We start from the raw sequence: 15,602 nt of genomic DNA on the forward strand, positions 1-15,602 counted from the left end.
TAATGATAGAAATGATTGACGGTTTGTGTGAAAGTCAAACTTCTCTTTCAGGCAAACTGGAATTAACAGTTGTAAGTCCTTAAGGCAACTATAAATTACTGTATCAATTCATTTCTGTTGAAGCGTCTAACAATGAAGCCTTTCTAATAAAGCAGGAAACAAAGCGTTTGCTGATAGATGATTTATTGTTACATGAAAAACTCTGCGAGAGGAGAGGCAGAGTTTCATGCTGCTACAGGAGTCAGAAAGAGTCACAAGAAAACATCACAAGCAAAATAGCAACTGGAAAAGAGACAAACATCACTTAACAGTGAAACTCGACGAGGGGGAAACAAAAACAGAAGGTCCAACCCTGCTCCTGGAGAGCTATCATCCTGTATGTTTTAGGTTTCTCCGTACTCTAACACACCTGATCTGCTCGTTATCAACCAACTGAAGCATCTCAGGGGACTGATAACGTGCAAAACATTCGAATCAAAATGTGAATTAAATGTGAATTTCCTGTCACACAATTATTCCATTAACTGACATTTCTGTACTGCATTTAGTCCTATTTTTATTTCAAAATAAAATACACTTTAATGGCTCAGATTAGTGCAGTTCTGACTTATTTTTCGAGCTTATTTCAGGGCTTAATCAAAGAACTGAAACCTATTTGCTTTTCTGCTGTCTCCTGCCTGACTTTTGCCCTGACTCCTCGTCTCCCTCCTCCTCCAGCTATACGGTCATGATTGAGTGCTGGCACCCGAAGCCCGAGCGGCGGCCCAACTTCTCCGACCTGGTCTCCCGCATCTCCTCCATCTTCTCCAGCTTCAGCGGGGAGCACTACGTTCTGCTCAACACCACCTACGTCAACATCGACAAGATGAGCCCTTACCCCTCCCTCCTCGCCTGCTCCTCCTCTAACAACAACACCGTTTCCCCCTCGTTCTCCTCATCGGTCCCCTCCACCTCCACGTCCCTGCCGACCCAGTCTCCCCTCTTTTGTCACGTGGAGCGAGAGTGCTGCACCTGAACGAGGAAAAAGACTCGCAGTATGAGAAAAGGAGCATGGGAGAAAGCAGTGAGGTGATGAAGAACTACTGTATGTACTTGCCAAACACTGGACACTGAATGCTGAGGAAAAAAACAGCTTTGACTGATCACTCAATGTACATAGATCGTCGACCTTTGACCCTAAACAGATGCGGCCCTCCCTGAACTATAGGACCGACTTTATCGACGTCAACCTTTCTGACCTTTCATCGACCCCGGGGAGCTTGATGTCAGCCTTCCTGTTCCTCTACAAGACAATTAACAGGCACAGGAAGTCCTCCTCGCAGACTCCCAGCGGACAAAGACACTGTCACAGAAGCACAACACTATTAATCCACACCATCTCACTGACTGCTGTACCCACGCAGGGGGAGAGTGTAGGTGTCCGCTCTCCTCTGGGTGGCATGTGCTTCGATACCCGGATGTGGCTGGGTGCTGTCTGTAATGTGAATGTTTGACAAATGGCCATGTAGAAAGCGTCCCACCTCCACACGCCATAAACAAGACTATACGCCACCCTCGCATGCCCTGCGCCTGCACTCAGAGGGAATGAATTAGCCTGTTTTGATGGACTGTTGTGCCTCGGGTGAGTAAATGAAGGCTCCCTGGAAATGGGTGAGGGTGTAGGTGGAGGGTGGGATGTGGAAAAAAAAAAACCCTGCTGCCTGTGTGCAGTTCACTGGATGCTTTAGATGTAGAATAATCTTCGGATGATTAGCTTTTAATGTGCTTAGGAAAAAAAAGAACAGCGTCTCACATTTCAGCCGTGACTCACCTGTGTGAAATCCCCACATATTGCAGAGTAAAAAAGACAAGAGGCGCCTTTTTATTATCCTTTTGTCAGACCCGAAATATCCCGTCAAGTTAAAACAGCACGACTCTGACAACATGCACACGCTTGAAAACGTTGAGGTTTTCTTGGATAACAAATGAGCGCCATGTCCCGGAGGTTTTTCTGTCAGTTGATGAATCGCTAAGTGTATGTCAGGTCTGTGTCTGCATTGTGTACCTTACATTTAATTGACTGGGAGCATACCTGTACTTGTTAAAATGACAACAAGACAAAGGGCGTGAAGGTTTGCAGCCAGATGCTTTCTGGCTCATTTAAGCGGAGAACTAATCGCTCATCTTAAACTTTTAATTAATGTAATAACTTTATGTCACATTTTTCAAACAGCTTTTGTTCCCCTTAAGATTTCACGGAGAGCTTTAAGTCAAACTTTTACCTCAAAGCGTTTTCTTCCTGAGTTCCTCTGGTTTTACCCCAGGATGTTGTTGATTGTTTTACTGATTGATATCTTTATTTCGAACATGACGACTCTGCAGCGAATCATTAGGAAGATTTAAAATATTTCAATTTTTAGACCATATTAGTGTGTCTGCAAATTGTAGCTTCTTAACAACAACTGATGTACAATTATTTTTTACCATTTGTTAAGATGTGTTTTTACCTTTTTTATCTGTTTTCTTCCATTACATGCCTCTAATAATTTCTTTACAGTATGAACATCTGATTCTTGATACCTGCTTTAGTTGTGTGACCCATCAGAGTACAGTAGGCCAGTTAAAGTGCAGATGAGTTTTTTAATAAGGTACATTACGTAACTGTCAGGTAGAGGATGTGCCAATTGAAGATGGTAAATGGACTGTTCAGTACTTGTATAGCGCTTTTCTAGTCTTCCACTCGAAGCGCTTACACTACACGTCACATTCACACACTGATGGCAAAGGCCTAAGCGCCAATCTCCAACAGATCTACGCCCATTCATACCCGATGGCTACGCCTTCGGGAGCATTGTGGGGCCCAGTGTCTTGCCTGAGGACACTTTGACATGTGACTGTAGCAGTTAGCGATCGAACCCCCAACCTTCCGATTGAGAGACGACCGACTCAACAACTGAGCCAAGCCACTCAAGATCTTATCTTCAATATTTTATAATAATAACAGATGAATGCCAGTTGCTGAGGCGTCTAAGTGTTAGTTTAGCTAAGGTGGAGTTGGCTACGGTTTGTTGTAATTTATAGCTACTTCATAGATCAATTATTATCTAGTAAATAACCTGGATTTCAGTTACCTAAAGGATTTTTCGAACAATACCTGCCTTTGTTTTAATCAAACTAAATGTCTGATGCAAACTAGGGATGGGCATTTCTAGAAAAAATACTATTTGATCGACCTACTGACTGGAAACTATTATGTTATTCAGCTGTGCATAGTTGCGGTAGATTTATGAAATTTACCCGACAAAGTTTGCACTTGTCCTTATTTTCGTTTCTTTTTTCGAAGGAGTTCCGCTTGTACTTGTACTTTCTATAATATGATGGATTATACAACTCAAGCAAAAAAGGGTCTACATTTGATATTGTAGAGAAATTAATGAAACTAATGGCTGCTTTGAACAACAGATAAAAACATGAAGCCTGGTTTAAAGGCGTTTCGCTGTGGAGCAACATAATCTTTCACAATACTTGCAAACCAATGATGTGGTCAGTGTCCCTGTTTATCTTTGCTTTGTGTAACAGGTTATGTTCTTTTATTTTTTTATCTGAATGGCTGCTGATGTGACTGGGCCATTGACGGACAGGTATGAATGTTTGCTATGACAAGAAAATTGCTGTACTATATTTTTGTATCGATGATGAGCCTCTTCTTTAAATCTGGTCCGGACGACCAGTGGTGAGTGAATAGTGCCACGAACAATGAACAAAGCCACATAATCAATCCTTTGTTTTAAAGACGAACCACTGCCATTTTGTAAATAAGAGAAGGGATCGTAGGAGTTTGTGTGGGGTTTGCAGCATGCGGAGAATCTTATAAACAACCTACTCGATTCTCAGAGACTGCTCATTTTGACCATGTGATTCTCCACTACGATATCTGTGCTTAACACTGTCTGTTCTGTGTGTGTGTATGTATGATTTTGTTGTCCATGAAAAATCCTGAAGGTACATGTTCCTATGTAATGTCAAATCAACTTTGTCAGTGTAATAAAGCTATACTACCAGAGTATTTTCTCACGTTCTTTGTTTAAAAAGACAATCATTGACCTTTTTATGGAACAAACTCCCCCTTGAGGCAAACAAAGCTAGGCTCCACTGAACTGTAATTACATGTGCCTGTTTTTTTAAATTGCTGCCTGCTAACATGGTTCATACTTGCCTCATACTTTCTTTACTGTGCAATTATTGTGCGGCAGCTACTTTATACATCAGTCATATGTTAATTGGGAACTAAATCCGTGTGACACTATGAAGCAGTTATGATAGCTAGAAAGAGTGCTAACATAAGCACTAGCTAACGTTAGCTATCTATCCATTCATTATCTTCTGCTTATCCAGGGCCGGGTCACGGTGGCAGCATGCTAAGCAAGGTGACCCAGGCATCCCTCTCCCCAGCAACGTTTTCCAGTTCCTCCTGGGGCATTTCGAGGCGATTTTAGCTTCCCAGCCTGAATAGAGGAAAATGGCCGCTGTGTGTAGTCTATATTTAGAATGGATAGTGAAAAATCATGAGGACATCAGGCTTTATTTCAAGGCGAAACAATTTTGAACAGCTAACGTTAGTCAACCAGTTTCTAGCTAACATTACTGTTAGCTAACATTATTGTTTTTCAGGAACTGACACCTTTCCTTTTGTTGTTTAACATGTCAAATCGCAATCTAAGCTAGGCAGTGATCCAATATTAACGTTAGCTGTTTTTTGATTTTTATTAATGGGGTGTCAAATATGTCCCCCCCCCCCCCGATGTCCCTCCTGATTCCTCCTGAAGCGTTGAAATAGAGAGAGAGAGAGAGAGAGAGAGAGAGAGAGATACTTTATTGAACCCAAACTGGGAAATTGTGGCGTGACAGCAGCAGGTTATCAAGCGAATACAGTACAGGAGAAAATAAACACACAGTAAAAAATAACCCTAACGCTGGAAGAAGGAATATATCCATCCAGGATGCGGTATATGACTTACAACCTGGAAAAACTGCAAATATGATGCTATAACAGCATTTGAACTTCCCACACTGAGCGTGGCGTCAGAGAAAAATTGCCGCCGAGTAAACATAGCGTGTATTGTTGTAGATGAAATGACACTGGTGTAGGTTTTTGTTAACCTCTAAATGTCTTTAAACCTTTAATCTCTTATTGTCTTTAGCAAAAGTCATCAAAGACAAAGACGGATGATTATTTGCCTTCAGGCTGGGTCAACACACTCCTTGCTAACACAACAGTTTGAATACACAGTCCTTTTCTTTTGTGTCTCCCTTTGTCAACAGAAATTGGCTGCTTTTTGTCGACACTGGTTGGTGTAACCTCTGACCTTTCACCTCCGGTTGCCCTCTCTTCTTTTGACCCCTAAAAGGACTTTGGTCTAGACTCTCCCTCTGACAAATTAGGCCGTGACCGTGGCTTTCAGGGTCTTCTTTTCGTACTTGCTTTGCAACAAGCGGGTATTGTAAAGTCTCCACGTACGTATCGTCTACATAGAAATGAGACTAGCTTTCTCTCTGGCCCCGTTTTTCACTAACCTCCTAAGCTGTTATGAAGAATTGAATGACTACACTATAAATGGAAGATAAAGAAGCATTTACAATATTTTTTTTTTCATATTGAATGCCAAAAATCTGCACCAAAGCTGGTTGCTTTATGGGCAAATCTGAATTCTGTTTTCTGCACAAAACACAGAGGATAAAGGTTGAAAATTATTGAATGATTGTTGGTATTTTCAGCATGTTTTTACTGTTTTTAGTTTATGTAAACTTTAAAAAAGAGCAATCACTTCATAATATGATGAAATACAACACAGCAAACATTGCAGCCAACTAAAATTTAAGGGGGCAAAGCTCAGCGCTTTAATCTTCACCGACAGGAGGCATCTCTCAGAGTGCTTGCCAAAGAAATACAATGCTAAGGATAGAAAGTGCTATAAAACTTAATTATACTCATTATATTATTAGGGCATGGCATAAGAAAAAGAATGCCACTGGCTTTATTCTTTAAATGCAAAATAGAAAAAGATCTTCCTCCTCTCATTTTTTAGTACGCCTGGCACTTAGACTCCATAATTTTGGAAAAACATGCAAGTTGCAATTAGAAAGAAGAAAAGAAGAGACGACTGATGCACCGGCATCTTAACTGAACTTGAAGATCTTTGTTTGTTGGATCTTGTGACCCTCTGGGGCTTTTTTCTAAAGTTCCACTTAACACAAATAAAACTGAAAATGAATTTGACCACTAAGATTTTAAAAAATTTCTTAAATTCAGAGCAACATACTTTTGCCTGCCTGCAGCGCAATAAAAGGTGTGTCCCACTGTGTGTCTCTTGATTGGGTGAGTCAAAGAATCTACTGTAGTAATGTCTGAATCTCCCAAAACAGAGGCAGGAAGAGAAGCGGCCTTAGATCTTAAAAAGCAAAGAATAACCTCTTTTTGGTGACCTTTATTGATTATTATTATCACAGCATGTATTACAGCAGACAGCTGTCTAATTGGGGTTTTAAACCAGACCTGACTTCAGAGACACAGACTTCAGTAAAAAGGCTGTGATGGAATTTTCCAGGCCATCAGGACAACACAATCTGTCAGACGTAGTTACGTTCCACCTCGCTGCAGCATCTTTGTCCGGAGGCTTAAATCAGCTCAGTGAAATCCACGTTAAGACACGACTAACACGAGCATTAGGCGTGTCTGTCTTTACGTCTCACTCTGAGCATCCATCTCTCTCCCGCCACACCGGGCTCGTCTTGTCTGTCATCTCCCTTCACTCTCAGTCCTTCACTCAGCCCGGCTGCACCGCTACTGCTCTGCTCTGATCAGGGGTTTAAGACGGTGTTTTGACACAGTAAAGCCTTGTGAATACATGTCACAGAAGACTTCTTACATTACTTAACACAGACAGTTTCACTAACTTAAGTACATTAAATTGTGTTTATACTTAAAAGCATTGCAGCTGTTTTAAAAATGCACTTCCTCTTGAAAGTATGTGTAGATAGTAAAACCCTATGCATGCACTTGGCCATCATAAACTCACTTACTTCAGCATGAACATTGTATGTAATAAACCGTCCACCTCTCTGTATTACTCCACTACACCAAACATGCCTGCGCATTTTGCAACTTGTGCCGTTCTGCGGTGCGTCTCTCTGCAGCACAGAGGCAGGGAGAGAGAGAGAAGAGAGATGCTGTTTATTCCAAAGTGTGCACTTTATTTTTGGCAAAATGTTTAAATACTACTAAAGTTATCATTCTAGTTATGATTCTTGGTGTGGACCACCTTTATACCTCTAGGTGTTGTAGCTTAGTGCTACCGTTAGCTGTTACCATAAGAGCTAACGTTACCTGTCAAGAAGGAACAGGGCAACCTCTGCAGCGCTTCGCTCTTCAGCCCCTTACACTCCCTCTCGTCTCATCCCTCTTTTTATTTAGGGCTCTCTTTGAATTTTTTTGTCTTCCTTCTTTTTCTTCTTTAGCAGTGTATGCCGTTGTCAAGTCAAGTTGCCATAGCTCCTGACTGACACAACATTTGCGTGCATGCTGCTGACACAAGTCTATAGAAGCCAGATGACGCTAGTTTGTACAGAGTCGCTGTGATTGGCTAGTTATGTGGAAAGCTAGCCCTGATTGGTTGTTTGATTCAGACAGGACGAATTTTCTATCAAGCTTAATACAAAGGGGCGGGCGCTCACAGTCACAGATCAGCGATCAACATCATTTCAATTTGATATTGTTAGGGACATGCAACGATCAAAATGTGTTATTTTAACCAAATTATTCAGAAATAATGTTGCCTACTGCAGCTTTAATGACTGAACACCTTTACATTACAAAAACACAGGTCCCAGGTGTGCCCCGCTCCACTTTTACCCCTCATGCTGGATGTCGTGCAGCCTAGTTGGGGTCGTTCCTTTTCCTCCAAAGCCAGTTGCTGCTTCGCTCAGCAGCCTCTGACAGCTCCTTGACGGCATGTCTGAGGGCTTGTCCTCGAACCAGCATACTCTTCAGGGGCCTGGTTGTTGACGTGGCCACCTCTAAACCCAACCTCTACAGGGAGCACCTGGGTACGCCGCATTTTTCTGCCTTGGCTGCTGTGTCTGCAAAAGCAACAGTCAACAGTCAAAAGTCAACAAATACCAAGGTTGTGTTTTGACACAGTAAAGAATTTTCACATTACAAAAAGATGCACTTTTTTTTCTTTTTTCTTTTTTTTAAGTTGTTCTAAAAACTAATGCAACTCTATCAGAAGGTAAAGAAACAACATACAAGTGCAGGTCTTGAAGAAAAGGTATACATTGTCACTTAAAACTAAATGAATCTAATCTGTGTATCATTAACCCTCCTAAACCCTCTCGTCAGCCTCTCCACTCCCTGTTCCTAATCCCCTCAGAAGTCAGCAGCAGCAGCAGCCTTTAATTCCCCCCCCTCCTCTTCTCTACCTGTGTCAGCTATATGTGTTTCTGCCTCTGCCTCTCATTGTAAGTGAGACGTGCTAAAAACACGACCACACGTGTGTTCAAAGCGAGCGGACAGGTGCGGCTGTTTTGAGGATGGCAGTGAAAAGTTAAGCAGGATGCAGGATTTTGTGCAGGAGTCATCAGTGAGTCAGCGGGGTTGGTATGTGTGTGAGAGGGGCTGCTGAACCCAAACACACACACATCTTAAACACTCACATTACATACAAATTTGTGTAAGCATGTACTTTGTGCATATTTGAGTCATGGCCCACCTAAACATTGCTTCTCTCTCTCTTCTCTGGACTCCATTCTCGCCTCTAAATTTGCAGTCAGACGGTTTACTAGCGCACAGACGGAAAAGGACGTCTAGGCCCAGCTAACAAGTATATCAGCTGTATACATCAGAGGCCTCTAAATACGAAACCATCGCCCCCAGAAGCTTAATCGTCATCAGATGACAGCCGACGTGTTCCAGGGGAAGAGTAAAAGTCACTCTCTTTTTCTCCCTTACGCCAAGTTCCTCTTCAGTCTCATCACCTCTGCCGTGATGTCTGGGCTGATTATACCGCGCTAAGACCGGTAACAGGAGATGTTTGCCTCCAGGGATTTCTGCCAGAAAGCTGTGCCTTAACTTCTCCTGGGAGATCATGCTCACTCAACAATACAAAAAATGGTGCAAGAACAGGTATTAAGTCCGCAGGGTGGCGATGAAAGAGGCCTCGTTCTCCCTTTTGGATGTCATTGTACCATCAGAAACATTTTGAGGCTGTTTTTTAAGATGTTACATAATGTGACTTTAAAGGCTGCAATGCCCAGTTTGCAAGAAAGGTTTGTATTTTGTATTTTTACATGTTTGCATGTTGTTATTTCTTGTTGTGTATTGTGTCATTTTGGTCCTTATTGAGCAGTTTTGCAGTTAAAGCAGTTAAAGATCTCTTCCACGGCTTTATGCTGAGCATTCAGATGATGGTGTGCAGACTTTGGTCGTGTTTCAGGGCTGGTTTGAATTTTTTTTTTTATGGATGAAGGATTAAAGAGATTCTACAAAATCTTTTATCAATTGTAACTGATATAAATTATACTTTCCGATACTGCCCGTTTTCTGTGATAGAGACAAATGCAAACTTAACAGCCGTCCTTAAAACGTACAAAGAGTTTGTTTGATAAGTATCACTGTAAGACACACACACACACACACACACGCACATAACATCATCTGATAACGCAGCTGAGGCCAGTCAGTGCCATTCTGACCTGCTGAGTCAACTCATTAAACTGGTAATGAGTTTTGGTGCAGGGTGGTAGATGGTACTGAGGGGTAAAAGTATGCCCACCCTCCCACCACACACACACACACACACACACACACACCCACCAGATCTGTCTGCATCAAGGATTCTTATCAGTTATGCACGTTTTAGTATCTAAATCTATCCAGAATAAACTTTGACACCCACAGCAGATTGTTAATTGTTGGCACCCCCTGTTGGTACTACAGAGTTACTGCACCCACCTGAACACTTCATCCAGGACAAAATCATTGAAGCACCACATGAAAGACAACTACTTTAACTTTGAAGTATTGTTGGACCGCAGCTGCAACAATGAGTCAAAGATTAACTGCCAACTAGTAGCACTTAGGTTATAAATTATTGCAATTGGTACTTGACTTGATTTGTGAGTTCATAAACTGACAATGGGATAATTATCGTGTTTCAAAGAGGCAAAAATCTGTCTCCACAAGCACGGAGAAAATTATTTTCTCCCTTTATTTAGGTGCATTGTTTTGTCTTGCAACCTCTTGCAGAAACTAGTATGAAGTTCTGTCTCCTGGTCATGTTTCAGATTTCTGAGTCATTTTAGCTCGCACAGTGCCAGGCCTGAGGTCAAATGTTCAAACATCTCACAAAAAAGCTAATTCTTTTTTTAATAGTCCTTAAACTGAGGACAGATTTGTGTGTCAGAATTTATAAAATGTAGGCTGCAGACCTGAGGATCTTTTTAGACGATCCACCGGTATATTCTCGTCGTATTTCAGATTCTGTACCGCTCTGAGCCGTCGCCTGCAGCGATCAATGTCGCGTAGTATTTCACTCCAGCGTCTCTCGCTGGGCCGTTTCTTTCAGAGGGAGGGATGCAATGCACGCTGGGTGTTGTAGGAATGTAGAATGGATGTACAACTTTCTCCACAGCTATGGCGCCAATTTCAAATATTATTGCTTCTATCGATAACAGAGAACACCAGCTTTGACTGACAGTGTTTTTTTCCCAGGGGCTAATTCCTCCTTTAATAAAAGTAGGCTTGCCATTTTGCGACTATTCTGGCACAGCACACAGACACATAACCTGGTGTAAAGAGGACAGAAACTGGAGCCTTGAGCAAAGGAGAGGAGTAATTGAGACTGATGAGTCATCCTCATCCGTTTCGGAACAAGTTTACACTGGGATGAAGCCAATGGAAGCCCTCATCTCATAATGTCTGCTGACAGCTTCCAACAAATTGTTAAGACTTTTCCCCGGTTATGTTTCCGTACTCGATGCTGCTAAAACCCGTCAGGCAGATCTGTGGCACGCCAACAGGATCAATTCAAATGCTGTCAATTAACACATCAGATCAACATGGAAATATTATGGGATAAAACTGGAGCAACAAATAAAGATTCCTCCTGTGATCCAACACAAATTGGAAAACCTTCTTCTTTAAGATCCGAGCAGTAACCCAGGCAACACATTTTACCTGTGACCTTTGACCCTTTGTCCCCAATGGCTTTCTCCATACACTGTATTCAAGAGGTGGATGCAGCCTCTTGGTTTCAGAAGTGAAGCTCATGAGGAAGTGCCTTAAACTTGCATTCTTTCTAAAGGCCAGCAGGGGGCGACTCCACTTATACTTTGCTGTAGTTTCACTGCTTCTTGATGGATCTGAAACTGAAGAGACAATGGGTAGTTAACATTTAGCCACGTTTTCAAGATGAAACACCTTACTTGATAACTAACTAGTTGAATGCTAAGGTTAGCTGTCTTCTGAATGTAGGTAACGGGTATCAAATATTTTGGCTTTTGTCAGTTTCCATGTGTTATTCAGCAGAATTTGAGCCTCCCACCCTAAATTGTGATGTCACAGGAAAATGGCTGCCATTTGGATACGCCGAATTGTATGTGAGTCTACCAGAAAATGACCGTAATGCTCGGCTGATTTATTACCTTACTAAAAAGTTCCTGACGGGTTTATAGTCTTAGTCACTAGATTAAAGTCTTCTTCAATACAACACGGTGTTCATTATGTTAATTATGGTCCCATTTAGAGTAAAATAAAGCAGGTACGCTCGAGGGCCTGGCTCTCCTGCTTCGACAAGTTGCTACAACAGTGAAAAGCTATGACGTTAAAGCTGATGTCATGTACATTTAAACACAGGATCCAGTGCTGTTTCAACTATTTATTAGGGTTGCGACGCTTACGGGTGTGCAATGATTTGTGCATGATGGTTTCTATGTGAAACAATGATAAAAGAAAATATTAAAGATCTTAATGTTACACAAGTATTAAAAATAGAAATGTAGTTTTTTCAACCACATTCTGGTATTTCAGCCTCTCATCATTAAACAAGAAGAAACACAAGAATTCTAGCAAATGAATACAAAACACTGTTTCACATTGTTTCACCTGGTTTGGTTTGGAGGGAAAAGAGGGAGTCACAGGTCTGAGGGAAGGCTTTTGAAATGTTGGGCGAGTGGCTTGATCAGGTGTGGCAGGTGGGGTAAAGACTTGAGATTTTAACACACATGCTGTGTTCGAAATCGGATACTATATACAACATACTGCATACTGCATACTGCATTTGGTGGTAGTATGTAATATGGAGGAGCTTTTCAAATTAATTTTGCAGTATGCTACACCAGGCGGAAGTAAACAATAACTGCCGCTCCTTTAGCTATAGCGCCACCTTCTGCTGGAATGCTGCTGCTGTCCATCATTTCAACTGCCGCTGTGACGTTCCAGCGCTTTGCATTGTGGGATACAGTAGGCGAGGTAGACTGGTCTGATGCAAACTGGAGATTTTCTCAGAATCAGTACGACATCCGGGTATTTTTGGCATACTGCACATTTTGCTTTTGTTTGCATAGTGCATACTACGTTAAGGCCGAATCAGTACGTACTGCTAATATAGTATGATATTTTGAACACAGCAACAGAGACCTTTGAAAGTCTTGTTCAGCATTAATTTCAACTTAAAAACTTTGAGTTGGTTGTTTTTTGTTAGCCAAACTTGAATCCCAATAAATTACACCAAATTACAGATGAACCTTGCTAATGAAGCTAGGGCTAGGATTAGCAAATAACCCCTCACTCCTCTCCAGCTCCACCTTTTTATCCCAGTATTGTCTCATCCAAACAAAATGTTAAAGTGCAAATGATGTGGCTTTGTCCTCATTTACCTTACAGTCTGTTTTTCCTCCCATGTTATCTGTGTGTCTTCGTGTGGATGCATTTTCTGTTCAGACACATTATATTTCATACTTTCTGTTTATAAACTTCATATTTAAGCCAGTGTGTCTAAAATATGAGGGATCAAGCTGATTTAAAGGCTGGAACCAAAGGCTTTCTGTAAAAAAACAACATGATTTCTGTATTTTTCTTCACAGTGAATCATCACAACGTGTGCTTCCTCCTGATAAACGTCTCACTTTGGCTCGTTTTTCTTTCCTTGCCGGACAATTTATCACAGAGCGGCCTGTTTCTACTTTCAAACAACTCAAATGTGAGCTGACATTTTTCACCTTCAGCTGCAACGTGTGTGTGAGTGTGTGTGATTGAGGCCTAAATCCATAATTTCATATGTGGTCCAGGTACTTTAAGGTGAGCACATTTTCATCCCAGACCGAGGAGGTTCATTCCAGCATCCAATCTCCTCCAAGGTCAGCAGATCTTACTGTATGACCTGGAGACGAGTTGGAAAAGTTTCTTTAATCACAGTTTTTTCATCTTCTGCCTGTGTCTGTTGCAACATCACGTTTTTACAGGTGAAAGGAGAAACCTTGGCTGGTCAGTTTTATAAGAAGTTAATCTAGAAATGTAAACTTTGGGTTTGAAGCCTCCTCATCAGAACAACTCCGCAATCACTCAGACAGAAATGTAATCTGCTTGTAAGGACCAGTAATCAGGGACTGGGAGCGCTGGTGTACCGAGGAATTCCAGGGGAGTGCGATCACAGCCAGACTGGCGTTGAAAGCTCATATCTGTGGCTTAGTGGGAAACCAAAGTCCCAGAAGGCCGCGTGGAGGGTTGAAGGTGGAGGGGGGATTTTTGCATGTGGTTCTCAACTTTTCTCTCTGGAAAGAAAAGCTGAAGAGAGATAGGAGATGCAGGGGAGAGAGAGTGGGATTGATGTGCACCAAATGGCCGAGGTTTGGAATCTAACCCGCGGCCTATGCAGTGAGGATACCTGCCCTTCCAACTGAGCTAAATCAACACTATTACACAGGTTTCTAAATAATCAGTGTGCATTAATTACATTCTCTCAAAGAGTTGTAAACATATTGAATTACTGTACAAAAAGCCAATTTAACAAGGGTCTTTTTGCACATATTTAAAGCATGTTGACACAACAATTTAACACAGGTTAGATTTTTTTAGTTCCAGTATAATGGACAATTTGAAAACTACAGTTCTTGCTCAGACATTTGATTTAAAACAACAAATGTTGAAACTATCACCAAAGTCTGTAGGAAAAACTTTCAGTCCATCAGAAAGAGATGTTAAGATACTTATTAAGATCAGTGAGAACTTTGAACCATTGCTGCTCACACAAAAAAAGTCAAGGGATCACCAAAGTCTGCAGGACTTGTTTTCATGGGATCATACATTTCTGCACAATGAAACTGAGACTCACCACAAACAGATGAACGGGCGCTCCTCCGGGGGATGTAATGAACCAAGAAATGACAGCGTTTATTTTGCAGACATATCTGGAGGGGTGAATTTCGCTTCACTTTTGATCTGAACACACGGTCGCTGTCGCTTCTCAAGTTGCTCACTGGACTGTAAACAATGCAGCGCACAGGAAAGGAAGTCTTGGCTTGAAGCCCCTGTAGCTAAATGGTGGCTAAACCAGACATGTCCGACATGTTCACCTTTGCTCCCAGAGGCTAAATCATTGTTAGGCAATAACCAATGGGTTCCAAAACTGCTGCAGAATTAAACATCTTTACAGCCTGGTACAAGAAAGAATTTTGTCTTTATATTTAATTTCTCTATTGATGACAACTGCATGGAGGGGGGATTATATAACTCACCTATTTAAATGATATTAAGGCCTAAAATATGCATAATTAGGGACTTGGTTGCTTAGAGAGACAGGTGGGTGCCAAAAACCCCATCCTGGCTTGACCCTGAGGATCCTACCAGCAGGTACAGAGCCCCGCTCTAGCTCATCTGTGTGCACCCTCATCCATCTGCATCGCTGCCGCCCCCATTTCAACACAGCTATTGAAGTGGCACAAAGCAGACTACGGCAGATACTGTCAGGAGGTGTGGAAATACAGTATCACTCGTCCCTGGCTCTGCCTCCTTCGACTTTGATGCACTGCCAGGAAGACATTTCTCACACTGATACTCACATGGCTGCAGAACAGAGAGGGACACAATCAGTCAGCGTGGTGTGTCCAAAATGATACTTCTTCTCTGTCTTTCTGCATTCATCATTCTGCATCTTTAATACCTCAGCTTTTTAGAGTCTTTTCACTCTGCTGGCTGATTATTGTCTACAAGGGGAACAGTGTAATGAGTATCTGAAGTGACTAACCAGCGGCTGGGGGTGAGTCACAGAGCGGCCCCTTTTTTCAGATGAACAGAACAGTTCTCAATGCCCCCTTTGGTCCCCAGAGATGATGAGTGGCTCCAATGTCGACACAATGGCGGTGTACTGCGGGCTATTCAGTTCTAGGCAGATTACAGGGCTTTTTAAATCCCTTGGTTTGATCCTCCAGCGTGCCTCATTTTCCCAAATCTGAAGTAGCGCAATTATTTAGACACTTGTGCTGATGGTGGGGCCTCACCAAGGAGGCAGATGAGACTCTGTGGAAACATGAGTTTCTTTGTGAGTGCAAGGTATTTAAAACATAACAAA

The 15,602-nt window shown here is 42.0% G+C and overlaps 1 protein-coding gene across 1 annotated transcript in view; it reads left to right on the forward strand.

Moving 5' to 3' along the window:
* The window catches only part of met (MET proto-oncogene, receptor tyrosine kinase), an 82,035-nt gene extending 77,993 nt beyond the window's left edge, over positions 1–4,042 (forward strand). Inside the window, exon 21 of the mRNA XM_069686029.1 lies at positions 718–4,042. Coding sequence (XP_069542130.1) covers positions 718–1,015 — 298 coding nt within the window. The 3' untranslated portion in view covers positions 1,016–4,042. The remainder of the gene's footprint in view (positions 1–717) is intronic.
* Positions 4,043–15,602: the final 11,560 nt, after the last annotated feature.

The sequence above is a fragment of the Semicossyphus pulcher genome, unplaced genomic scaffold (assembly GCF_022749685.1).
Source record: "Semicossyphus pulcher isolate SPU_LCO1_2020_fin unplaced genomic scaffold, fSemPul1.0.p SCAF_8, whole genome shotgun sequence".
NCBI classification, from domain to species: Eukaryota; Metazoa; Chordata; class Actinopteri; order Labriformes; family Labridae; genus Semicossyphus; species Semicossyphus pulcher.